This window comes from Amia ocellicauda, chromosome 12, assembly GCF_036373705.1.
Source record: "Amia ocellicauda isolate fAmiCal2 chromosome 12, fAmiCal2.hap1, whole genome shotgun sequence".
NCBI lineage: Eukaryota > Metazoa > Chordata > Actinopteri > Amiiformes > Amiidae > Amia > Amia ocellicauda.
In genome coordinates, this window is record NC_089861.1 from 5106740 (window position 1) to 5134425 (window position 27686).

Genomic DNA, 27686 nt, shown 5'->3' on the forward strand with positions numbered 1-27686 from the left:
TTCTTCTATTTCCTTGCCTGTTTGATGCGCCCAAGAATTTAAAATGTATGATTCACCTCATTGAATTTCAATGAGAATTTAATAATGCAGCACATCTTGAAAGCTTTCACACACACTCGCTTCTTCGTGTTAATGTATCAAATCATTTTCTAGATGTGTCACAATGTTTCTGACCAGAGAAGCTGCTGTCTGTGGGATTTCTTCTTTGTTTGTATGTATGTATGTATATATATATATATATATATATATATATATATATATATATATATATATATATATATATATATATATTCTCATATATGAAGCAAGCTTGCTATGTTTTTGTTTTAGTGTTTGTTTTATAGACAGCCAATAAGACATCAGTGTATAAAACCACTGGTGAACACCACTGCATTAGACTGGCCTGGCAGGATGGGTAAAAGGATCATTAACCCTGTGGGCACGACTAATTCAATAGCTCAATTTTAGATATATCATTGAAATGCACACTAAAACACAGCAGCAACTACAAAAAGCCACAAATATAACAGAGTTTAACCATTAAGCTATGAACACCCCGCCCCCCTCTCTCTCCCTCTCTCTCTGAACACTGAACTTCACTGAATTTCAGTGCTGGCAAACTGAACTACAAGCAGAGCACCTCAGCCTTGTCGGACCTCTTCTGTGTTTATATATGAAAGATTAATGCCCTCTTTCATTTTTAGCCTTGCTGTGTAACAGACACCAAACACACCAAACTCCCAAGATCCAAGCACCAGCCCAAGAATGAAATACAATGTGAAGCGAACGAGCCACTCCCTGGCAGAGACGAAGGACGGGGGAGACAGTGGGAGATGCGCTGGGAGCCGAGACAGCGCAGATGGCACCGATACGGCACACAGCAGCTCTGGTTGAAAACAATCTTAATGCCTTGGTGTCTACCTCCCTGCTTTTTCAATGTTTAATGACTGTGCCAGATGGAAAAATCTATCTGACTCATTAACGAGAGCACAGCTGACCTAAAAGGGCTCCACAAATTAAGGCATCATCACATTTGTGGAAACTCCTGCCACGGCCGAGCGTGGATTGTATTGAAGAGTCAAAAAGATTTGGATATTTAGCAACTGTTTTCTGTTTTGTTGTTTTGTTTGTCAAAGTTATGTTTGAGGTGTGTGTTTATTATTATTATTATATGTTATTTAGCAGGCAACTTGCATGTATTAACAATTGCTAACACACATTGTCCTACATAACAAGAACCTGCTTTACAAAAAATAAACTTGCTGTTTTGCTTTCAGTCAACTGTTAGTAACTCTATTTTTTAACATGTGTCCCTTTAACTTTTACCCGGAGTTACAGAAAATCCTGCTTGGGGGAGTCGCATACAAACAGCATTTATTATCTATGGTTTAGTTCTGTTTATGACAACTGCACATACCTTCTTTATAGAAATGTGCCAAGCTGCCAATCAAAAGCTGCACTTGTGAATGACATTTAAAGATCAGTTTGCTCCCTCACACCCTTATCACTGCCACTTCCCGGGGACAGACAACAAGGTGTACAAAAGCATCTCAAAATCAGGTTGTGTGAAGCTGTCATGAAATCCAGTAGCACACAGGAATGCTGTGAAAGCTGAAAACTTACATTTACAATTTTTATGGCATCTGGATACTCGTGGCCAATAAGTGTCTGTCTTCCTCAACACCCAGATGAAATATTGAATATTTACACATGAACATTTAAAATTCTGGTTTCTTATTCTAATGAGCCACATATTTCTTACTGGTTTTTCTGTCATCCTTGGATTCTGATTGTTTGATTGCAGCTACGCGTTGCCGGGCTTAGGCAGTTGAAGGTACCAGATGAAAAATCTAGTTAACATTTTAGTTAGTTTTTAAGACAGTGGACACAGAACTCCATTTCAGGCCTTTCCTTTTCAACGGCCAATGAGAAGAAATCTGTCATAATGCCACTTCAGAAAACAGGAACGTCAAACGGTAATCTATTGAAATACATCACACTGTAATCAAAATGGATGTCTTTACCCTTTCATTTACATCTGTGTTTCCCTCAAACCAAGTCTTTCTGTCAAATCACCTGATTGCCGAAGACACACATGTACAACCCCCTGCGATGCACACTCCTGAAAATGTGCACTTGTGAGCAACCTGGATGGAACATAAATCTTAAATCTTGAACATAAAACCAATACTGACAAAAAGAAGCAGCAGTACGTTTCTGCTGCTAGACGTTATTATCGAGAGCTCTTCTGACACACTGCCCATCATGGGTCTGCCCCACATGCTTTGGTTTTAATTGGGAAGTGTTGGTGAGAAAGCCCTGATTACAGCTGCCTACATGCCTTTCACCTCTTTTGAAGGTTTTCACAGAGTAATCATAGCATGTCAATCACTGGAAGATAAAAGATCTGTTTGTGAAGCAGATTAGCATAGAAAAAAAACCTGCTGGTAGCAACTGCGCAACACTGTCAAGGCTCCAGATGCATCACTCGATTTCTCCACAGCACCAGGGGGCAAGCTGTTAAAACTTTACAACATTGGTGCTTAATGTAATAAAATGCTCAGTAGAAAATACCCAGCTTCACATCCTTAGGTTTCTATGAGGATTAACCACCACTGCTTTCCTTTTGCACTGCAGCACTTATAAATAATATGAAATAATATTTCAGCAATGCTCAGTGTTCTGGCAGCATATACTTGCTGTTGCTCTTCATATTATTATTATTATTATTCATATTATTATTATTATTATTATTATTATTATTATTATTAATAATATTATTAATATTATTGGATTATGATGATGGTTAAACATAATACAGTATATAAGCATCCTATATATATACTGCATGAGGAGGCACTGAACCTTTGCAACATAAAAAGGCCTTTTTAAGCAGTATTTACCATCTGATTACCGACAGTCATGAAATCAATTAAAGTGCCGCTTTCTGAGAGATGGCACTAATGACTGCACTGTACCCATAATCTCTGTGTTTTTCCTGCACAGTTGGGCCATTTCCCTCTGTATTTCAGAACATCATTAAGCGTCTACAGTCTTTCAGGAAAGACCTGAGGAGATGAAATCCTGTGATCGTACATGGCTTTTCTTTCAAAAGGTGTCTGCACCGTGACTAGCAATTCACAACTATGAGCACAAATTGCTGATCTCTTCTCTGACCAGAATAATAAACCTACATGTGAAGGGTTATTTTCCCTCCTTTACAATGAAGGGGAGTTTCTAAAGTGAAAGTCTATAAAGTGCCAAATGGCAGATTTCTTCAAACTAAATCTGTCAGATTCATTGGCTTGTGAAGGAGGAAATGGAGGGAAAAAAAGCTGTACGTTTCAAAGTTTCACTCTCTTGCCCATCAGAGACCTTCACCACATCCATGTTAAGTTCCTGTCTGAAACTCAGTCTCCCTTCTGAACAAGAAACAATTCTGTTTCCAATCCTTCCATCGCAGCTGCAGTGCCAAGGGTTCCTGTTATTAAGCTCAAAGACCACACTCTTTATATTTCTTGATCAGTGGTCTCCCACTCTCGAACCGGAGCCTCAACCATTCAATTCTTATAGATGCCTTAAGCATGTAGCTAAATATCACTCTAATATTGACAAATAATTAGTCATGTAGAGCTCGCTTGCCAAACAAACCACTACGACCTGCCCTGCCTCCAAGAATAGGGCTGTTTAAATTTGTTTCTCTTAAAAATAACCATTGTATAAATGCACAATGAACGTCTCTCATTCACAAAAATAGTTTCCATACAACTTGAAAATATTCACCTACATCACAACGGAAACTCTTTAAGATTTATTTGTGCCCTAATCTGTAATTCAAGGGGCTATTTGGAGTGCATTGTACGTAATTCAATTGCAAACCTAGCTTTACCAAAATAGCTGTTTGTTCTCTTACATTGTTTGGGAAATAGACTGACTAATAATGAAATCTCAAATAAAGCATTTATTTCCCCACAGAGTAAACTGTCATTGATGTTTCTTTAAGTCACTTTTAACTGAATAGAATGCAACAGTAAATAATAATCTATATACGATAACTTTGTGTGGTAAATAAATAAAAAAAAAATATTTCAATGATAAGCTGGACATGATGACATTCAACACTGTGCTAAGTATTATAAAGTGTTTCTAAACCCAACCATATATAAAGGAGGGGGAATTAACATAATTTAAGGTTATGCGGTCTCATGACATGCCAATTGATTTTGTTACAAGATATTATTTTATATTTAAATAGCTGCTAATGATTATATTTCCAAACGTTGGTAACCTTGAATGTCTTTTTTTTAAGGAATACAAATCCCCATAAAATGCATAATTCATGAACCGTCCCTATGAATTTGAACAAACGTGTTTTCAAGCTCTCTCCACAGGAAAAAAATGAAAGAAATTCTAGGTCAGGCTTTTAAAATATTTATCACAACACACCCAGCCCTAATTGAGAGAACACTAAAGACGGAATTATGCAGATGCACAATAATGGCCAAAGATAATTTTACCAAGTGAATAAATAAATAAATAAATAAATAAAGGTATTATAAATGAAGACTTTGCCCCACTTGAGCTGCTTTTGTGCTGATGTGATTATGTGTGGTTTTCAAACTGTGCTGCTGTTTCATACATAAACATTCAGTTCTGGGGTTTTCATTTCTTGGCCAAATGATGTGGAAGCCTTCCCTTATAATGACACTTAAACGCTATGTAGCATAAGCAGTATAGCAATCTTGAAATTGCTGAAACTGCTTTCATACCACACACACACACACACACACACACACACTCACATAAATAAAATATTAGGTCTATCAATTAATCACAGTTAATTTCTGTGATGACCACATTCTTGGGCCAAACAGTTTTTGATTTCCTGTGTACAGCATGAATGACTCCCTGCAAGGCCACTCCAGGTATTGTTATCCCAAATATCTAAAACCTCCCTGAGATCTCATTATACTTCTTCCAGATCTGGAGATTACTTTAATCTACTGCCAAGGTTTACAGATGTAACAGAGCCAGAGGTTTTAATTTATTGCTGAACTCAATTCTCCTTTATGAAACAGTGTTTCCCCTTTTGAGTGGGAATCATCTTCCTGCTGTCTTTATTATAAAAAAAGTACATAAATCCGTGCTAATCATGTATTGGGAAACTATTTTCCATATCTATATAAAATATTTACTATAATGTTTGGTTACACATAGTCATGATACTAAGGACTGGACCAAATCAAAAGTTTGACCGAGTTGCGAATTGCAAATTACAATCCTGTATCCTATCCGGTTTTCATTTTAAGTAGTAGAAAGTGGCTGCTTACACTAAATTAAACTGGGAACGGATTGTAATTTGTAATGCAAGGACTAGACCAAAGGTCAAAGTTTTAATTTGGTCCAGGCTAAAAACTAATTTAAAAGCCGGCTTCTGGAATTACATCCTATTTTGTGCTGTTGTCATTGATTTTTGAGGCAGCAAAACACAACTATGGCGAGTAATGTAAGACAAAGAAACAGCCATATTGCAATTGTACTGCAGGCTTGCATTCTTCTAAGCCTGTACAATGTAACTGCAATATCATAATAAAGACTTGCATTTTCTTCATTTGCACTTTTCACAATGGCCTGTGTTTTTCCACCTCTGCGTGGCTGAATATTTATAAATTAACCCAAAGCCCAATAGCAGTGGGGGTTGATTTATGTTTTTATTCCAGTATCAAGTGGTTTTCATAAAAAAAAAATGATTAGGTAAGCTTATCTAATGTAAACCAAGCTACAATATTTTCCAGTAGTTCCTAAATGGAGTAGCAGTCAGGAGACACATATTGTGTTTCTGTAAAAAGCAAACCTAATGAAATTCTGTGGAAATAGAGACCATCTCCATATATCCTACCATGTGATCATTAAAAGCTATGTTATTATGGGTTAGAAGCATGGCCTCCAAAGTGACTGACTGCTTTATAACATTTTCCATATAACCAGTCATTTGGGGACACTTAAGATATCTAATAATCCCCATATAACATTTCTTAGACATCTAGATTGTTTAAGGGTGTTTATTCAACCCATGTGAATAACAGGTTTCGGTTTTAGATATCCCCATATTGAGGCAATATTATTCCAGGGCTAGAGATGCTTTTAAAATAAGAATTGGTTAAGAATTGATCTACAGAAATAGGAAGCTACCATAGGTCTGTGTTTTATTGTGGGGTTGTGTGTGTGTTTGTGCTGTTTGCCAAAAAGTCAATTGTCTTTTAATGATTACCACCGGAGAAAGTAAATCTACTTCATTCTAACATCTGAAATACAACTCACAATACAATACAAGTTCAGAACTAAATGCAGATTAGAGGGGAAAACATTGAAATAAACTAAAGAGGTGTGTATACCTAAATAAAATGCAATGTGAATGAGAAGACCAGGAAAAACAGCATCCCTGGAAATGTGTTTGAATAACTTATTCCACTTGCAAAAACATATAACCTATATCTGCAGTAACCAAATATGGTTCATTCCTCACCATTTATATTGATACTTAACAACTATTTACTGCTGATGTATTTTAACAGTTATATATTCCCAATGTCTGCCCCTGGTCATTAACCCGGGACAGGTGTCACAAACCATGCCCTGGATTAAATTAAAACTTTAACCTACCTGTAAATTGCCAATTACATTTTCTATTAATTTAAATGATAATGAGATCGGGTACAATTTTGTTACTTGCAAATTGCTGGTAGATTATTCCTCCCCCACTACTGACACATTCGTTTATATATATATTTAAAGCGACGTCACTCACAAGATGAAAACTACTGCCAAGCAAACAGCAGTAAACACTGCTTTACTTCAGCAGCACCAATCATGGAAAAATCAATAGCAGGCCGATCAATCATGCTTTGCTAAGAAGGTCCGTCCGCCATCACAGTCTTGGCAGTAAAAGCAAACCTGTTGTAAAAATGTCCAATACTTTAAATGCTCGTTTTTGACAAACAAAGCATATCCCTTCCAAGGAGTTTCAAGAATGAAAAGAAGAAGAAAATGACTGCGCTGTAAGTGAATTGTGAACTTAAGATACCGAATGTGAATTCACCTGAAATTCTCACCCTCCTAATGTTCTCCATGCAACATTAATCAGCATTCGCGCTATTACTGAGTGGAGCTGAGATCTGAACTCGACTGTAATGCTCTGCTTATTCCCTGTCCACATGGGAAGATGTTCTATCCTTCAAGCAGTTCACACCCCTATGCTGTTGCTTATATAGATTATATTGTATGTTAGCATTTGAAAAAACATGTATGTTGCCTTGGATAAAAACATATAATAATAATAATAATGATGATGATGTCAGCTTTCAAGTGGTTTAACCAGTTAAAAAGCTCAGTGCAAGGATCAGTATGTGTCACAGCAGGTTTGAGTGTAATCTTTCACATATCAACGTGCACAAGTGTCTAAATCGGGTCTGGCAATCGACCGGGAAGGGGTAAATTACAATTAACCCGCCACATCTGTAGAGCGTCCTGAAGGGAGCACTGGTATATGTCACGGGCTTGAGGACTGAAGGGCTGTGTAGAACGAGCTGCGACCATCTCGTTTAGCACAGACCGGCAGCGGCTGAATCAAGATGCTTCTTTGCTCACTGCAGTCCCCTGGAGCTGCTCTCTGTGCATATGCCTGCTCATCTTCGAGCCCCAGTGAGTCAGGTCCAGTCTGAGGGCCTGACTGTTGCCCTGTTGCCCATTTCAAATTCAGATGAACTGGGTGGCGACAGAATAAACTGGGTCCAGATTTAAAGACCTCTTAGAAACGTTTTCTGCTCAGGCAGATGCAGCAGCAAGGTATTAAATAATTGCATGATTGCGTGTTTCTTTTTGCCAGTTTTATGTTCTCTTCTATGTGACAGAGTATTTTTTTTTTTTTTATAATAGCATGCACAATAAATAACCAGTGCAGTACAATCATCAAGCATCAAAAGCACGACTCGGCCCACATTGACAGCATCTCCAGCCTGATATTCAGATGTGCCAAGATGAAACACGTTGGTTGATTTTGAAACCCCTGATTTATGCAACCCAATTTCATCCCTCCTGTTTTTAAAGGTGCAGAATGCAGACCCAAGATATACCTAGTTTCTATATTAAAGGGATCCGAATGAAGTTTAAGAAAATACCTCTCACCCAATGTCTTGTTTTCCCCTTTTTGCAAATCAGTGATTTGGCAGATTTAAGCACCAGATGAGTTTAACTGTCCTGAATTCATTTTCTACAGTCACATCAGATATATTCTAATAAACACCTACCCTTGTGAAGACCTAAGTCCTCTGCACTAGACTATGCTTTCCCCTAAAGGTGATCTTCCACCAAAATGATCCATGCTTTAACTGCCAAGCATGGAAATCAAGCAACCTTTGCCTAGCCTGTCTTGCAATTTCCAGCAGTTGACCTGTGTGATAAATAGCCCCAGGAACCAGGAATGACAAGGGCTAACACCAGTATTCCCTCAGAATTAAAGTGTTAGACCTGCCCAGTGGTGTAGTATATATATATATATATAAACTTAATATTTTATAAGCCAATGACATTTATACAGAGTTTGAAGTCTTCCTCGCTCAAAAGAATAAAACCAATTCTTCAGTATAAATTCTATCATGGTTTGAAGCAGCTGACCTTTGTGTGATTGCTTGTTCTCCGGGCTGATGAGTGGTGACAGGTCTGAAGATTGGAGAAAGGCTTCCCATACACTGTATTATTGATACATGTTGATATGTTATGCGTAAACTATGGTCTATGAATAAGAGATTAAGGTTTTTGAATGTGTTTGGCTGATGTATCTGATGTCATTTCTTGGACACCTTGATTTGAAAATACCTGGTAAAGGAAAACGGAAGTCTTGCCTACAGTTGAAGAAATTCCTCCAGACGATGGGAAATGGGATGTAATCTTAACATTAGTGTCCACAAGTCTGTTCCCCAATCCTATACTTGCCACGCATTAAGCTTAGATTCACACTGATGGTACTGAGAAATGAACACTTCAAAACCATTGGCATTAAGATTAATTTGCTGAATTTAAAATGCAGTTGAAACATGCCCACATCCAAGCAATCAATACTATTACACTGATATGGATTCGTTGTGCTCACCATTTAATATGAATTTCAAATCAGGCACCTTGCAAACATTTTACTCACACACCATTCTCAAGCAGGCACTTAACTTGTAAAGGCCAACTGATTCTGAAAAAAAAATACTAAAGGCTTTATTTTACTTCTTATTCATATTATTCATAATATTTATTTATTATTCATAATGTGTTTTGATTCCCTAGACAAATCAGTGCTGCACATTCTGTGGAGATCCGTTCTGAGAACTCTGTGCTCTCAGGTCATAGAAATAGGTTTGTAAGGTTGTAATGTGTTTCATTTGTGATGAAAAGAGGAAACAAGAGGAAAATAAATTAGAAATCCAAACCATTTAAAATACCAACGCTGTCTTGTTATAGTAGCCTTCAGTAGCATTTACATTGTATCCCATTCTGATGTAGGACTGCAGATTTAGTAATAATATTATTCGACTGTAAATCTTTGCCATTTTAAATGTGGAAATGTTTTGAATAATAATAATAATAATAATAATAATAATAATAATAATAATAATAATAATAATAATAATAATAGCTTGAAAATTATACTGATTCCTATTCCTAAGCAGCAGGTTCTATATTTTATTTCACTATACATTCCAGTTCATTATTTCTATTTTTAAAACAAACAGTGCAATTGTAGCAATTTACATCTCAAATATACCCCCCCCTACACACACACACACACACACTCTTATCTCTTTGTGCATAAGAGTCTGGGAAATGCCTACCTCACTGGCTCATCTGTCTGTTGATCCACTTAAGACCACTAAAGAACAAAATTAATCTGGAGTGCTCTGCCATCTGCTAAAGATTAATGTTTTATTTATATTTTATTAAGATTTGATGGGCAAGCGATGTGACAGTGAACCCTAATCTTGCCAAGGGGGAGAACCAAGCAGGCAATGGTTTAATGCTATCCTTCTGTGGTCCTCACCGCCATTACACTGTGTCCCCCATTACAGGTTTTTATTTTGCTGCCCTCCCTGATAAAAACAACATCTAGGGAGAGAGAGAAAACACATCTATGATCTTCCCCTGGTCCCTGTCCTGTATTGTGAAGCATTTCAATATCTGCAGCACCAGTTTACCCTATAGGAAGAATTAGCCCAACCCCATTTTCATGTACTGGGTTTGTGTAGTTGTTGATAGTGGCTGCAGCTTGATCTATCTGTTTTGATCTAACAGGCAGTATAAATTCGGACGGTTAAAAAATGCATAGGCTACAAGGAAAATGCTTAGGTGGAGCGTATCGTATGTAGGGGACACGTTTACTGATTGCCACATAAAAATAATACTACTACCACTAATAATAATAATAATAATGACAAAGCCCAGTACACTCTAATCGCACTGAATCAGCAAGGAAGTGAAGGGATGTGTTGGCTTGATGTTAAGACTACTCCATCTTACAGCACACTTACAACAAAGCTATTCCTTCCAGCACTGACAGGTGCAAAACAGAAATTAAAAGCCTGACAGAAGACTTCACATTGTCTCCACATAACAAACAAAGACCAGATTACATCCAGCAGACTGTGCTTTTTGTTTAGATTTTTGCAAATCAATCATATCAAAAACATACCTTACAGAGCAATGTTTTAATGTAATTTGTTTGGCAATATAAATGCTGACATACGCCCCCCCCGCCCTCCACCCTATCTGGGTCAGTTATAATGAGCAAATGTAAGAGCAGGAGAGTGATTGACAACACATTTACTGTAGCTCATCTTGTCCCTTACTATGCCTCTATTCTCATTTCTTCTTCCACATGCACTGCTTTTGTGAGAAATATTATTCAGATCGTGGAGGTACAGTAAACCCAGAGGGTGGGGAGGAAGAGCGAGGTTTATAAAACTACAGCGCAACTAAAACGCACTATGGATGCCTTCCCTAGATTTACTGTACTGTTTAATTCATGTAAATCTGTTTTGGAAAGGCTCCAGGGAACAATAACAAACACAGCAACGAACAGAAACAGAAGAAAATCTTAGAAAACACTTAATAAAGGGGGAAATCGCAAGAAACACCAGCTCCAGTAACAAGATATTCAACGTGACATCTAACTGTCACTTAATATGAGTTAGGAAAGCCACAGAACGCAGAACGTTTACAGGAAGATACACCAAATATATGTTTTTCTATGATTTCTGGTGTATTTCTAAATACCAACACAAGTTCTACATGTATTGTTTTTTTCAACAAATAATTTAATAAATAAATAAACAAACAAACAAACATCTTATAATTCAGAAATTTGGGGGAATCTTTCCAGTCAATAGACCACACCACCAAAATGACAAGTGTAAGCAATCACAACCCCCTAAAGACAGTCCTCTGTAAATTCCAAGTACAATTAAATGCAAGGTTGAGATTGTGAATAATAGCTGTATTGTTACTGCATCCCGAGTGCAGCACTCCCGAGTTCACTTTACTTTGGGGTCCTTTGACCCGTCTAGACAAGCGTGAAAGCGTGAAACAAATGACGGCTAACAAAGACAATTCTCACGGACCATCCGCACAGGATGCTACTGTAGAGCTCGCATCCCTCTCCTCGTTTAGCTTCAAATGAACGTGAGAAAATGTTTGCAGAAATGGAGAGCAATTCATTCAATAGCCAGTAACCTCTAAATATGAGCATCCTACATAATTCTATATACACTATTCCATCTCTCAGGTATCGAATCAAACCTATGTTCTTCAATGTCCTAAATGAACCCCCCCCCCATGCACATGCACAACAGAAAAAATATTTTATTTCTCCACTGTACCTTTTTGTGTCTGTGCTTCTTCCATATTTTCTTCCATTGTTGCTTGCCTTGACTTGAAGCTGCTACACAAAACAACTCAACAAAAGCCCTCAGTAAGATATTTCAAACCCTGTGTTTTGTCTTGATTTTTCTCTCTCTCTCTTTTCTTTTCCTGGAAGCTCCAATGGCAGTGGCTTAGGAAAGACCTCAGAGCTGAGCTTAGAGATGCACTCACTCCCTACTTCGCTTTGAGATTGCTTGTCAACAGTAATTTCATTCAAATTACTCTTCCGTGAAGATTATCAATTTTTCTTCTCGATGCTGTCCATTGTAAGCCACTGTACGCATGTATTTAAATGACTAGCCCACTGAATTTGGGGTTGAAATCAAGCTGTCTGAAATGGAAAAAAAGACTGTGCTTCCAGTCCACACTCCACTTAAGGGAGAAGGTGTTTTTAAACAGAGAAATTGAGGTTTGTGTTGAAATAGATGTTTTGCATTAAAAGCAGCCCTGTGCACTGGGAACAGATGGAGGGGTGTATCTTAGAAAATGAAACAGCCCACCAACTCATTTTCCCCCTCTTGGCAGGAATGGAAAATCCCAACAGCCTGTGGGGTTTCTTTATGCTGCATTAACTGATTCTCACCAACTGAAGAACATGATTTTATTTTTTAAGAAACACATATACTGATGTTCTCTGGATTGTAATCTCTAAATCTCCTAGGTAAAGAGACAAAATTTTGTAAAGAAATATATATAATGAGACTAGATGTGAAAATATAAATCACAATCAGTAACTCCTTATTTTCCCTGATTTTAGTCACAACCAAAGCACACTAAACAGGTCACTAAGTACCCCAAGGAGAATCTTGTTTATGAATGTTTGAATAATAATGCAACGATGCCATTTTGGTTCCCGAATCTGCCATGTGTCGCTATTGAAGAAAGGAGACCCCTTAAGATTAATCAAATCAATTCAAATCTACCACAACAATCACATTCCGAGAGCAAATGAACATATTAAACGCTTCTAATCATATTACCGGCTCTTCTCCACGGCAGTCTCTGTCATGCGATAACTGGCTGTGGTCTAGGTGAAAATGTAAAATGAGGAAATTAAAATGAACATGTAGTGGCTAGCCATCTTAATCAGGTTCAGCACAGAAGCAACATCAACAAACATGTATCTGTAGAAATAAAATGTAAAAAGCATGGGACGAACAAGCACTCGTTTTGTTATTTATTGATGAAAACAAGTATGAAATGAGAACTGGTTTATCACGGTGCAAACATGAGAGCAGCAGAGTCGCGCCACAGCCAGGGTGTAAGATGTATGTTTGCAGCGCACAGAAATGCATTACAGTGATCGAGAGCGAACCTCAGTGCAGTGTGCATGCCATTAATAATGAAATGCAATAGCAGCGTTATTACTGAAAAGGAAAAACCTAAGCGCTTTGTAGCTTACAGGCACTATTCAGCGGAAGAAAATCCAAAGTTGTCTGTCCTCCGCAAAATATAAAGGGTTACAGGATGAGGAAGGAGTAGGAGCGGAAAAGTCAATACTATGAAATATTATATGTCAGGAAACTGTTTTCTTAAGCTGCAATATATCGTATACCATGGCACTATATACTGATTAGGTAATAAAACTGCAATATATATACATTTTTTTCTCCCTCTCCTCAAAAGCAACATGAATAGTGTATCCATTTGTATCATTTTGTAGCAAATATGAGTGTAGCTGAAACCATTCACAAACCTTCAATTATTACAATGTAGTGATTCATTTATTTTTATTTATATTCTTCCCTAAACTTAACACGTTTGGCTGTGTCAACGTTGTAGTAAATCAAACATGCAATAACATTGTGTGTAGCTGCTACAACTAGTCTGCCAGGATCTGAAGGCAAAATATGTCCTTCACAAATATTTGAGGATATTTAACTTTGTGCCACTTTGCTTTTGAAGGTACAGGACACATCCACAAACAGTTATTTTCAACTGCTTGCCATCGAGTGACCAGTGCAGCTTTCAGAGGCTTTAGTAAAAAGGTATAATCAATTTAACATGACAACGCAATTGCCAAACACATGACCTTCACATCATATTTCAGCACATACAGTCAACCTCCAGAGGGGTTTGGCAGCTGACACCCGAAATTGAACCCTGGTGTCCCACCAGCACCCCCTCCCGATTCGCCAAAAGGTCATGACCTCCAGGCATTATTATCGTGGTCTGCATGCTGCTTGGACCGGCTCCAAAGACATGCACATTACAGTATCATTGAATCCCCCATTACATTGATATATACACCATTTACATTTGTTTGGCCTACATTTCCAAAATCTGCAAATATCCCTTCAGTGTTGCAAAATGATGTAGTGGTTGGCTTTGTGCTAGGGCAAATAATTAGTTTCAAAGGTCAAATGCAGACGGGTCTTAATTTGAGAGAAGCGCTTTATTGCTCAGTGAGTAATATACAGTTAGTCACATATTTATTGTGGAGAAACAGGTAGCAATGCATTTTCACTTGGCTTGCTCATCTCTCCCTCTATGATGCTGTCAAATGCTTTCATTAACCACAAGATAAAATCCAGCTGTTCAGCCTAATTTTTAACCTAGAGGCTCATGGCATTGACTCGTTTGTTCCTGTTGATATTTTCTGTTATTGCTGTGTTTTACCTACATCTTAATTCTGTACTATAACTATTGAGCTTTTACATTTACACTTTATTAAACACCTTCGTCTAGTGGTGTTGCTTTTCTATATACAGCAATTAAATCTTACAGCAGTAACTGAGTTGTGAGTACTATCTTTAATTATCTTTTCCTTGTGCATGTGTGGTCTGTGTTTTTCACAATGTTCAGCTGAACAGTTTCACTCAACTGGAAATTGAAGTGCTCTTCATTTCAGTAAAGTGAAAGATCAAGAGATACCGACCACAATTAAACTACACATTGTACCGCACGACTATATAGAAGTATACCTTTTTAAATTGTTCATCAGTTCGGTCTTAATCCTCTCCCAAGACATATGGAAGCTTTCTGCACTCTAAATCACTGTACTGTCAAGCTCATCCCATAACAATTCAGTCAGGATAAGGCCGAGGGACTGAAGAGATCAGTACATCTATTTTAACACCTGTTTTTCTGATTGATTCTAGCATTTCACTTTAGTCCGGTTGTCTGATTAGGGTCACTTTTCTGTTGAAAATAACCCCCAAAAATAAAAAATAATTCTTTCATCAAAATGTCAACTTCCTGGAAAGATTTAATGACATTAGAGAATGGGTTAACAGATTGAAGTAAACTATAGGGAGATCAGTATTTATGCTTCTTAGCCATAAAACGTCATTCAAATAGCCGCCAACATCGAGGAGCTAACAGATGGTGTGTGTGTGAGTGTGTGTGTGTGTGTTTCTTTTTCCTGGGAAATATTGATTTCCCCAGACTTCCCCCAAAGAACACTAATGCATTTTATAACGACTCTGCATTTGCATGTTAAAGATTCAGTCTGTAAACATTAAAATTAACTGAGGATGATGATGATGAAGATGATTATTAAGAACAGACATGGTAATTGAAGCAGTAGAGGTGGCAGTAGAATTCAAGCCTAGACTAGGAAATTACAGGACGCAAGCTGTGCAAAATGTGAATTTAATAATTTCATCTAATTAATGACAAATGCAAAGATGGCAATTGGGATTAGGAGACAATGCAAGAACTCTGACCCTGCAAGTTTTGAAACAGGTTTTTTTCTAGTTATTGGTTTGAAACACACTTAACACAATGACTGGTGAGTATGACTGTTACACACCACATCGCATATGGCTAAGTGCTTCTAATGTAGGATGGATTATTCCTACGCACAACTCCACCAGTACAGCGACAAACCTCCTACACCGAACGACCGGTTCCCTGACACGGGAGGATTTGTGAGGTCAGGGATCAAATGTATGTTGTTGAAAAATATCCTGAATATGCATGTGTGTCTATATCTCCTTTCCGTTTATTTTGTTTGATTGTCAGGAACGCCATGGATAGGTCTGTGGACATAGACATGACTGTATATTACTGTGTCAGTGTTTCTCCTTCAAATGAGTTTGTTGTGCGAGTCTGAGGTTTATATACTGGTGCTGTGGATTACTCTGGGATTATCTACACAGCTGACATGTTCACCTTTGAAGGCATGTGTGAAATCTGAGTGTTTACGGTCAAAACTAACTGCTTCCAAATGCACTCTAATCCACATAAAAGCTTTGCACTACCTGGCACAGCATTACATAACAGGCAGGAGTTGAGGGATCTCATTTGGGGCAGAGAAGCATCTCAAATCGTGTTGTATTTCCTATTCCATTCCATTCACACTGAAATCTGTATTACCCTTCTGCTTTTACCCCATTAACCGCCTGCAAACATAACACCCCGCTAGGCCACCGTACCCTCAGAACCGTGGGAACGAGCGCACGGTATAGCAGCCAATCAAAATCACGTGAGCCCTGTCTCAGCATCTAGCCGGGATCATTGTAGTTTTTCAAGAAGTGTTCCCCTGAGCTGCTTACTGGAGGCAATTAGCCGATCAGAATCTGAAACATAAGGTTGTGTAAATACCCAGTGTCCTGTTTCACTTAACACAGCCTTGTCTTCGAGTCTGAAATCAATGGCAGTCAGAGGAGAGACAAGTCACACTTTATTGTCTTTCACAAAGCAGTTGTTAAGGGCTTGATTCTTCTTGGTCTTTTATGCTGACAAGTGCAAAAAGGTGCTGGCTGGAGATCCCGTGGCGTAGTGTAAGCCATGCCTCTTCACGGTGGAAAACCGATTTCACTGTCTTTTTGTTCATTTCTTATTGCAAACGACTGGCTTGAATCAGATCCCTGTCTAGCTCAGGGTACCCCCCCCCCCCCCCAAAACAAACAAACAAACAAAATAAAAACAGTATAGTCCTGTAAGTAAAAGCTCAAGGCCTAAGGAACTCCCCTTATGCATGGTTTGTGGTTTAACGTGTTCTTCTGGGATACTAAACTATGTGCAATACATTCCCCAGTTATTCTTTCATTACTAAATCAAATAAAATCATATAAAATAATATAAACATGGCAGGGCAGGGTGTTTTAACTGAAGGATTTATATACATTCCACATTCAGGCACAACACAAAAAATGCCTTTCAATGTCTACTTTATAGGACATTTCTACAATCACTTATAGGTGCAATATGATGATCAATAGAAGAGAGAAGAACTCTAAAAGGATGTGAGATTGTCTGATGGGAAGTATCTGAAGTCTGAAAAGGGCAACAGATAAAAGATGAATATGCAATCCCATTATTTCCTCAAGAATTCCTTGCAAGACTATTAAATAAAGTTGTCTTTCCATCACAATCATAATAATAATAATAATAATAATAGTAAAAGTAATAATAATAATAATAATAATAATAATAATAATAATAATAATAATAATAATAATAATAATAACATTACAATCCAAGAGACTGCAGACGTGGCACAGTGTTGATTTGTATTTGACAGGTGGTTTCGTTGTAAAGGTGGGTTTTTTCTGTTTGGCTTTGTTCAGTCGAGGCCTTAATATTGCAGGCAGGAAAATAAAACCCCCTGCAGGCTTTCTGTGTCTTATATGTAGCAACAGACACCAAATCACTATACACTCAATAAAGTAACTTTGAAGTGACAGAATAGGGCCTGCACATGCATAATGAGAAAATAAGTGAAGCGAACTAGATTTCACTGGCTTTCATAAACCACTGGTTCCCAACACGGAGGCACCATGCCAAAGCCCTCTTTTACCATCGCACTGGTGTCTTATTTTTTTGTTGATTGTTTCTTTCTAGTGTTGAATTGCTGTTGATTTGTTGGTCTACCATTGTAACTGTGGTAGGATATATCCCATTCGTTGTGAGTCGCTTTTATTAGATGCCCCCGTTTATTGATCTGTTTTACATGTAATTAACCACAGCATTTTCAAAAGCGTCTTTAATCTCCGTTACAGTCCAACAGACCGGAGATTTCCCATAGTCCTAGACTGTAGCTTACATTTGTGGTTTAGTTCAGATTCCCTGTGAGGTAAAATCATTTAAAACTACTTTAAATCGCTGTTATGAATCACTTAGAGCCACCATGTTCATTAAAATTAAACATTTGGGAGAAATAATATAGACTATCATATAAGGCGAGATTATATTATAGTAGGTTGCTAGTATTATCTTCACAGAGTTATTAAGTTTCTTAATGAAAATTAATGTGATGATTGGGACATTGTTCTGTTAACTACAGTTTTAGTTGACAATAACAATAAGACACAAGGAACTACATACAAGAGCCCTTCTACGGACAACTTCACTGGTCAGCATGCTTGCTTCATTTTAGCCATTTCCCTCACATATCTCAAGAAATCCCCAAACAAATCCAAGGAGGAAAAAACTAAACAAGAAACATGATGATGTAATAAAGCGAAAAGTCCAGGTCATAGAGACTGAGGTATTTGTTTCTTGTGGTTTCATTGGCTGAGAAGGGAATGCAATAAATGTAGTCCTAGGAGGCTTATGGCAGAAAAACACTAATTGGAAAATTGTAGTGGTAGGTGGTGCATTGGACCCCTGCAGCTTGTACTTAATTGGCATAATGCAATCAACAGTCCTTGTGAGCATGTGCCACACAATTTAGATAAAAATCCCCCCAAAATTATATAATTAAACAGGTGTGAAAAAAAAAACCCTGAAAGTAAAAATGCCCATTGTCTCTTAAAAATAAGTGTGGCCTACTGTACTCATCAGTGTTTTAGCCCTCTTTAATGAAAGAGGATGTCAATGTTTGGAATTATGCCAAACAGCAAAGAGTTTAAAATAAATAACTTACTTATCAGCAAGTGAAAAAAAAACACTCAATTATTGTTCACTGTAAACATGGAAGTCAAAAATACATCATGATAAAGATAAATTAATACCTCTTGCTCTGTAGCATTCAGCAGACAAATAGACTCTGAGGTAAATAGAAAAAGGTTGACACATACAAATCCAGCAATTATAAAAACAGATTTGAACACACTAGGTTTTGGGTCTAGGTTGACTTCTCTGCTTCTACTCCCAGACCATGAATACAATCACATTCCTCCAGGGATGTGATCAGAGCAGGATCCGATAAACAAAGAGCTGAAACACACATTTATCATCGCTGGCGATTTCAATAGGTTTATGGGTTTATGTGGTCAGGCAAACACTCAACATAAGTCATCTGACCTGTGGTTGTAAATCAATAGCCTTATTCATTAAGACAAACTAAACAAAAAACATATCAGTGAATGTGTAATGAATTCTGGACGCGCAGTAAAGATAAAGCGTACAGTGGACAAGAAAAAACATTGGCCAGGAGAAAAGGATGGGAGCTTCTGTACACAGATTGCTTTTACCGTCCACTGTCTGTTTAAATGAAGGCAAAGCACTGCCACACAAACGCTGTACCTACACAACCGCGAGATCTACTGCCTAAGCCTTTGGAGCCAGTCTCATCTTATTTCACTTGCCAAATCTCCTGTTCCCTACACACCCTTATCAAACACTCCTTGTTACATCTGTGCTGGGCGCATTCATTTCTTATTTTGTTTTTGATATTATTTTGAATATCACCCTGCACCCCCTGTCCTTGTTAAGGTGTGGGGTGCCAACGTAATCCAATAGTCTCAAATAATAGTCTCGATAAGTGGCGTGTGTGTATCTGTGAAGGCAGAGAGCGTCACGTATTGCGCTCTTATACCACAGCCACTGCTACAGACAGCCATTTTTATTGGTGTATTCTTCAAGACAGCAACAGAATTCATATCAAGAAGCAGTTTGGGAAAACCCTCCGTCATCCCACAGAACATCGGGACCCTTTAAATGACACCCCAGCTCATCAGCAGGAAAAAAAGAGAATGAACAAATTCAGAACCAGCAAGGCCATCGCTGATTTCATTTTGCTTAGATTTCTGTGCACAAATGTACTGCATCAATCCCTAGTATCCCAAAGCCAGCAAATACAACACACACTTTGCTCTCTCTGTGTTCCTTAATGTTCCTTTTTGTGAACTGTGTGGTATTTATAGCATGTGTGTGTGTGAGTGAGAGAGAGTTTGTGTGCGTCTGTGTTTGGGGGGGTTGTTAGCTTCTCTCGGATTCTGACATTGCTTTCCCTTTTTAATTTTTTTTTTTACTGTGACATCGCTGGGAGAAACAGACTTTTTGTCATCATTCATAATAGACACTGGCAACATTGGTTCCAAATACAGAATTTCTGTTGAAGGCCTATCTTGGCAGTAAAGCCCTGAAGCTTTAATTGTAAGATTATGTTGTTTAACATCAAGGATGTCATGGGATATTTAAGGTTACTTAGCAACCAGTGTACAGTAGCTATAGAAATCAGAAAGAAAGAAAATTAAATGCAGAAAAATCCAGGAATGTTATCAGGCGAGCGCTTTCGTGATCCGTCCGGAGAACGCGTTTTCCTTTTCGTTTTGGGTAAAACGAACAGTAAAATCAGTATGTTTTTCTGATGTGGGACATGCTGCGTGACATTTTATTATATTATTTATTCATGTGGCTGACGCCTCTAGCCAAGGCAATGTCTGTGGCCAGCAAGAATCATAATACAACACTTTACAGACGTACCATTGTCGTCGCCGCTGAAATGTGCGGTACTTTTCATTTTACGTCCACCGTAACGTGGGATGTTTCGAGCAAAACCTTCACCATTCACAATGATTCTAGATGAAAGGAAATTGTGTGAAATATAATGTTGTGTAACAGGGAATTGACATTGGAATCCTATGTGTATAAAATAAATGGGGAAAGGTGGGTGTTTAAAACAGTTTGGTGTTGCTGTGTGTGCAGGAAAGCCAGAAATGTTCACACCGTAGGAGAGAGAGTTAGTAGGAGGGGTGTGATATGTGACTGAAAAGTAGTATAAATCCTCCCTACTCTGTGCCTCTGTGATGGGGTGTAAACGCTTCATTATCAAACTATTTTTAGACCTTTCTCTGCTGTGCATTGAACATTTTTCACTGCAGAAAAGCACAGTTTGCTTATTATTTGAAAGATTTGCTAAATTGATTGCATTACACTATTAGCTTTAATGGACCCCCAAACAGGAGCATAATTTATAAATAAGTGCAATCAATGTTGAAATATAAACAGCTCTGGGAAAAATTAAGAGACCACTCCAAGTTCAGAAATCAATGTTAAATGGTCTCATATTTTTTTCCAGAGCTGTACATACATTTTTTGCATATTTATCTACTACCTTTATTGTTTATACATTTAACAAGATTAGATACAAATAGATTTTTTCTCATGTATACACTGGAAAGTAGAAAGTTATTTTCATACATACAAGTTTGATGTTTATGTATTGAACACAAAATGCAAGTGTAATTCAATTATTTCCAACGGTGAAAAAAAATGCATAATTATGCATTATGTATAAATCAACAACATCATTTTTATAAACAGTTATGTAGCCGAGTAGTGAATGATATTACACTAACTGAAGAAACGCACGTTGTAGCACAGAGTGGGCGTGAGGATCATGTGCTCCTGCTCCTGTTAATCAGTATCAACTTCTACAAATGTAACGCTGTTTTGCAGTATAAGGCTGGTGCTGTCACACCCACATACAACCAAAAGCATATCTTCCTCATTTCTAATCTCAAATTCATCAGTGCAATCTCTAGCCTCCATAACCTCAATGCATCTGTTGCTAAAGTTGTTAGCCTAGGAACCTAGTGACCCCACTGATAAAACAACTAAATTCCAGGAAGATGTGTATAAAAAGGGGGTCATAATATCATAAATAATAGGTAAGAGAAGGCAAATAGAGTATATTTGTGCCTAGACTCATGCATGGTGATGCATTCCTTCACTCCACCCAGCTCCCTGAGCAGTGAAAGAGACGCTGTGAAAGGACACATCCTCAGACTTCAGGCAACCACTACTGATATGTCTCCGGTTGAGGCTGACGTCATCTCTGTCCAACACGATTGGCTCTCGGCGATGAATCACCACACTGCAAGAAAACTGCCTGTAAATGCGTAGCTACACAAACAAACTCTTGCAAATAAGCGTCCCTGTTAGATGTGAGATCACATGGTCAATACAGTGCACAGAAAACTAGATCGGTGGCTTTTTCCTTTTAATTTCAGGATTGTATTATTTAGATGAGGTTTGCTGTGCCCTGCCTAACTGTCATTCCTCAGTTTAGAGGATGTGACATGAGCTGCTAATTACAAATCCAATGCAATGGTTTTCAAATGGAGCCTGCTCCTGCTGAAATGTGTGATAGGGAAATACTATAACACACACACACACACACACACACACACACACACACACACATGAAACAAACTAACATAGAAACAAATCTGGTTGTATAAGCCAGTCAATATGCTTTAAGGTGTTTCCTCTCATGGACATTTTGTGAACCTTGGCATCACGTATGAGAGAGACTCTTCCACTGCTCTGCCCGTCCCGAGGAGAGGTGCACAGACGAAGACGGCGACACGTGTTCCCGCTCGGTTAAGGGCAGAGCAGCATTTTGAACTGATTCTCTTCCCACTTCCAAATGAGAGATATTCACAAAACCTCTGGAGTAAAATGTGTAATGCTATCCAGAGGTTCCTAGCACGTGAATTAATAATTAGGTGGTACCGAAACAGCAGATACATGAAACAGACAAGTTGTTAAATGGATGAATTTTGTCAATGGTACCAAAACGGAGACAATATTGCTCTTTTGAAACACTAATTAACAACCAGTTTAGGTATGTCTTTGTACTGGTCAATGCCATGACAACTAAACACTTTCTAGCCAATCCTGTTTAATTACAAAGTCACATGATCATCCCATGGTTTCTCTTACCATTTTTATGCAGATGATGCCCAGATCTTCCTGTCTTTTCCCTCCTGCAACTTAACATCTTGTCCGCACTTATCAGCTTTTACAATCTAGGATGTATGACCTTATATACTGTATTGTTTACTGTATATCTCACACACTTGTGTAAATTTGAATTTGTAAAATGTATTATTTTGTAAATTGCCCTGCACAAGGGCGTCTGCTAAGAAATTATTATTATTATTAATAATAATAATAATAATAATAAATAATAATATTAATAATAATAATAATAATCATAATAATGATGATGATGATGATCGAAGCCAGTGATAAAGTCTCTATAGTTACATTTCAGAATACTGTTTCCCATTTGAAACATTGCAATTGTTCTTATATTTTAATAAATAAACTTTGGGCCAGTTCAAATATACTTGTGTAAACTGGTTCCCCATAAAGTCTGTATTAACTAAAGCATTGAGAGAAAAACATGATAGAACTCCACACAGTTTATTATATATTTGTTTTATATAATTGAAATATTTATGACCTGTCAAACTACACGAGTAATACATTAGTAATGTTTGTAAAACTTCTGCCAGCAGCTGTGTCACCCATCCACAAGAGTCGTCATTATTGGTGATTGTTTCCAGAAGATTGTCATCTTGTGGACTATGGATCTGTGTCCTGTGTCACCACTCATACGGAGAGGGCAACTCTGTCAGAACAGCTGTCAATAAAATGTATCCATGTGATCAGATCTTGTTTTTCTTCTTCCTTGATTCATGTTCTGTTTCAGGGACTCTTTGTTCTTTGTTGTATCCTAATTTGTCACTCAAGCGAACTATTCTGCTTTCAAACAAAAGAAACCAGAACTGATTGAGGAGGTTCTGAAATGAGGAGTGTAAAGAAAAACAATACAGGAATTTGGATGAGTGCTGAAAACCTACTGAAGTGGATATTTTCTTCCCTTCAGGAGAGCGATTTAATGCAGTACAGGTTCCTTCTCAATAGATTTTTCATAAAGATGAATGTAAACATGCATGTCTTTTGAAATTATGTTCATAACAGATCGGAGATTAACACCAGAGTGTTACATATCTGCAGAAATTGTGCCCTGATCTGAAGTCAGCATTGAAGGCTATTTTTAGCTATTGCTAGCTGCTCATTTGCTTTAAAAAGGGATTTTTTAAACAACTATACCCCTTTCTCTGTACTGAATACTTAATTGCTCTCAAGCTTTAATTAAGGACAATTAAATAATCTGACAATCTCAGTTTAAGCACTGTTCATTATGATCTTCTGGAAAATTGCTGCCCCCTTTTTTGTGGGCTGCTCATTAGTTGATACAATACCCAAAAGGTACCACGCTGAAAAGATATATATATAGAGATATATATATATATATATATATATATATATATATATATATATATATATATATATAGAAATCAAGGAAATACCAGTCAGTCCACTCAGGAATATGAAACAAAGCCTTCATTCAAGACATGTTTACGGACCAGTTTATATCAAAAGCGAAAAGGGATGTTTGGCATACATGCTGGCTTTGCAGCTTGGATGGGGATTGAAACAGAAATAATAACTTCCATTTCCTCCGAAAGCATTGCTTTTTTCTCAGCTGACATCTACCAGTGTGGGTGCTCCCCGAGCATGGAAGACTAGAATACTAATTTCTGATTCTTCCTGCCCAGAGAATGAACTGATTGTCAGACCCGTTTAAAGCATTTGGGCAAAGAGACAGCCTTAAAAGAATATGAGTGTGTGTGTGTGTGTGCGTGCGTCTGTGTGTGTGTGTGTGTGTGTGTGTGTGTGTGTGTGTGTGTGTGTGTGTGTGTGTGTGTGTGTGTGCGTCTCTGTGTGTGTGTGTGTGTGTGTGTGTGTGTGCATTCAACAGGAATGGAATGAAGCTGTCCTTGAATCGCAGTTTAAATGATTGTCCAATAAACAGCCTTTGGAATTACACAGTTTTTAAGATGGTAAAATGACTGTCAAGCTAGTCAGGATTCAATTAGGATATATCTAATGGAAATTAACTAACACTTCAAAATCTGATTTTCCAGTATGCAAACTTGACATATCCATGTGGACTCATATATAATCATATATTTCCATTCTGCCCTCAGATCTTCTTGCACAGCCTAGATATGTGAGCATACGTGTCTTGGACAGGACGCAAATGCACGAGGAGGAATTCAATTAATGAAGGTCTGTGTAATAAGGAGCAATTTCTTGCTGATACATCATACACTATTCTTTCACTCATCCTTTAATTATATATGCGTTCCTGACAATATTTCATCAGCTGAACAGTAATCCACGGCAAATGTTCCTCTCAGAGAAAATAAGATGTGAACACTGCCTGAACATCAACAGCACTGTCATTTTTTGCTTGCTTTCCAAATACATAATTGTGTTTGCAATCCAGCTTGCAAACTGAATCCCAGGGATGCCTTGATTTTCAACACGGCACTACGACACCTACAGAGCACGTTAAAAACACAATCATTTTGGATTCTGTATTCAATATTTTGTACAATTATGCAAAAACATGTTTATAAACATATTTCATTATGGTTGTTCAGCTACAGCAGGTTTGTCATTACTGTAGTAACTTCCTAAAGGCATGACGCACCCAGCTTTAAATCTGTGTAAGCAATATCAAGAGAGGTATGACAGTGTAATAGCAGCAGACAAGATGTTTTTTGCTTATTTATAGCTCTCTGTTTCTGAGAATATTAATCATGTTCTCCCATCTGGCTGAATGGAGACTACAGCATTGATGTAAACTGCTTTTATCACAACACATGTTTAGATCTTTCAAGAAACTATGCTTTCCAGTTTTCATTATCATTATTAGTTTTGGAAATGACCACATCAAACCAGAGGAGCTTTTCCAGATCAGCAGGGACACACGCACCCGGGGACACAAATGGAAATTGGGCTTCAAGGCATTCAAGACAGAAAACAGGAGACACTTCTTCACACAGAGAGGCGTCACAATCTGAACAAACTCCCCAGCAGTAGATGCTGAAAATCTGGGAACATGTAGCAATGTAAAAAAGGATGTTTTTTTCTATTTTGGATAATGTTTTAATGACACCAAAACCCACAAAAACAAATCCTGTTTCACTCATATGCTATAACAACATGTAAAGCACCTGAAGCATCTAAAGATTCTGTATTCTTTGAAAACTGAGCCTGCGGTGGACTAACAGCTCATGTCTATGAGTATAATTTTAGCTTGATGTCAATATCTGTCAGAACAGATTTTCGATACACTGAGACAATTCAGTTTTAGGTGCAGAATAGGCCTTTATATTTGTTTTCGTTCAGCAAAACCAGTGTATACAGGCTCCCTCTGTCCCAGCACAGCTGCCACTGGGTTATGTGATCCCAACTGGGCTCGTTCGCTGGCGCTGGTGCACCGGTCAGCCGCTCAGAGATGGTCAGCTGATTACACAGCCGCCGGCGCTGGACTTGATTGCAATCACTATCCACAGCGGCTGTGCGTTCCCGTGTTCAACCTCTTTCTCCCTCTTTTGTAGTAGTCGTTCCAGAACCCGCCCGCCGTCCTGTCTCCCACACCCAGCATTGAAGTCAGACCCCCGGTTATTTTTGCCTATTTGCTTGTCCTCTGTGTTCGTACTGTTTTGTTTTGTCCTAGTAAAGCTAGCGCAACTCGTCTGAAGACAATCCTATGAGACACACTCTTTTATTTTGTAACAACAAAGACAGGTAACACAAGGGACGAGTGCATAAAGCGACTGCAATAAACAGAAATATTATAAGAAAAGTAATGTTAATTTCGCATTTATGGTTAATTAGATTATGATTCGTGACCCAGTTCGTGGTTCACACAAGGGACACCTTGGATTAAACTAATTTAGTCGGGCAAGCTTATGCTTCAGGGTGGAATAAGTAAAGTAAAGCAGTCAGCGAGGTTCTGTGAACGCACAGGGAGCGGCACACAGCATGGAAAAAGGTCACGAATTGGATCTCATCCAGCAGCACTTGGATTGTAAAAGGGCAGCGCAGAAAAGTCTCTACAGTCCGACAGCCACTTGCTGTGCCGGTCTGACGGGCCTGGTTTGCTGCGGCTGATGTTTGCTTTGCCTTGGATGACAGATTGGCCTTCACGAGAGTTTGGTCACGAGACTTCTCCTCAGTGACGGGTCAGTCATGCAATTGATCACCCACAGCAGACTCCATTAGGTACAGAGAGAGTAAAGAAAGAGTCTAAATGATTATTTCAAGCCCACAGTTCCCTCCTTTCCAACAATTCCCTTTTCTCTCTTGCCGTGATTGCCTTGCAGCTAACGACTTCATTTACTACTTGGTTGTTTCCCATCAAGTGGATACACTACAGCACATTTGTAACAGTTTTCATAAACTAATCCAACAGATTACTTTGAGACATTTTTTACATTATACCCAGTGGAACCTAACATTTAAATCGCCCCCCGTGCCGTGTAGCTGTTGTATTTGCACTATTTTTAATTACAATGTTTGTTCTCCCATAGAAGACATAAGCATATATCCAGTAATACCAAAATACGTCCGGTATAACATAAGAACATAAGAAAGTGTCCAATCAAGAGGAGCCCATTCGCCCCATCGTGCTCGTTTGGTGTCCATTAATAACTTAATGACCCAAGTATCCTATCCAGTCTGTTTGTGAATGTTTCCAAATTGTCTCTTCAGCCACATCGCTGGGGAGTTTGTTCAGATTGTGACGCCTCTCTGTGTGAAGAAGTGTCTCCTGTTTTCTATCTTGAATGCCTTGAAGCCCAATTTCCATTTGTGTCCCCGGGTGCGTGTGTCCCTGCTGATCTGGAAAAGCTCCTCTGGTTTGATGTGGTCGATGTCTTTCATGATTTTGAAGACTT

General features: G+C 38.2%; 1 protein-coding gene across 3 annotated transcripts in view; it reads right to left on the reverse strand.

Annotated features, from left to right (window-relative positions):
• The window catches only part of gpm6ab (glycoprotein M6Ab), an 80898-nt gene that overhangs the window by 45111 nt on the left and 8101 nt on the right, over window positions 1–27686 (reverse strand). Inside the window, exon 1 of one of the 3 annotated variants that reach the window (XM_066718139.1) lies at window positions 11919–12423. The exons of 1 other annotated variant lie outside the window; for it this stretch is intronic. In XM_066718139.1, coding sequence (XP_066574236.1) covers window positions 11919–11955 — 37 coding nt within the window. In that variant the 5' untranslated portion in view covers window positions 11956–12423. Of the gene's footprint in view, window positions 1–11918; window positions 12426–27686 lie in introns of those variants that run through there. One more of the 3 variants, XM_066718141.1, reaches the window with a different exon arrangement.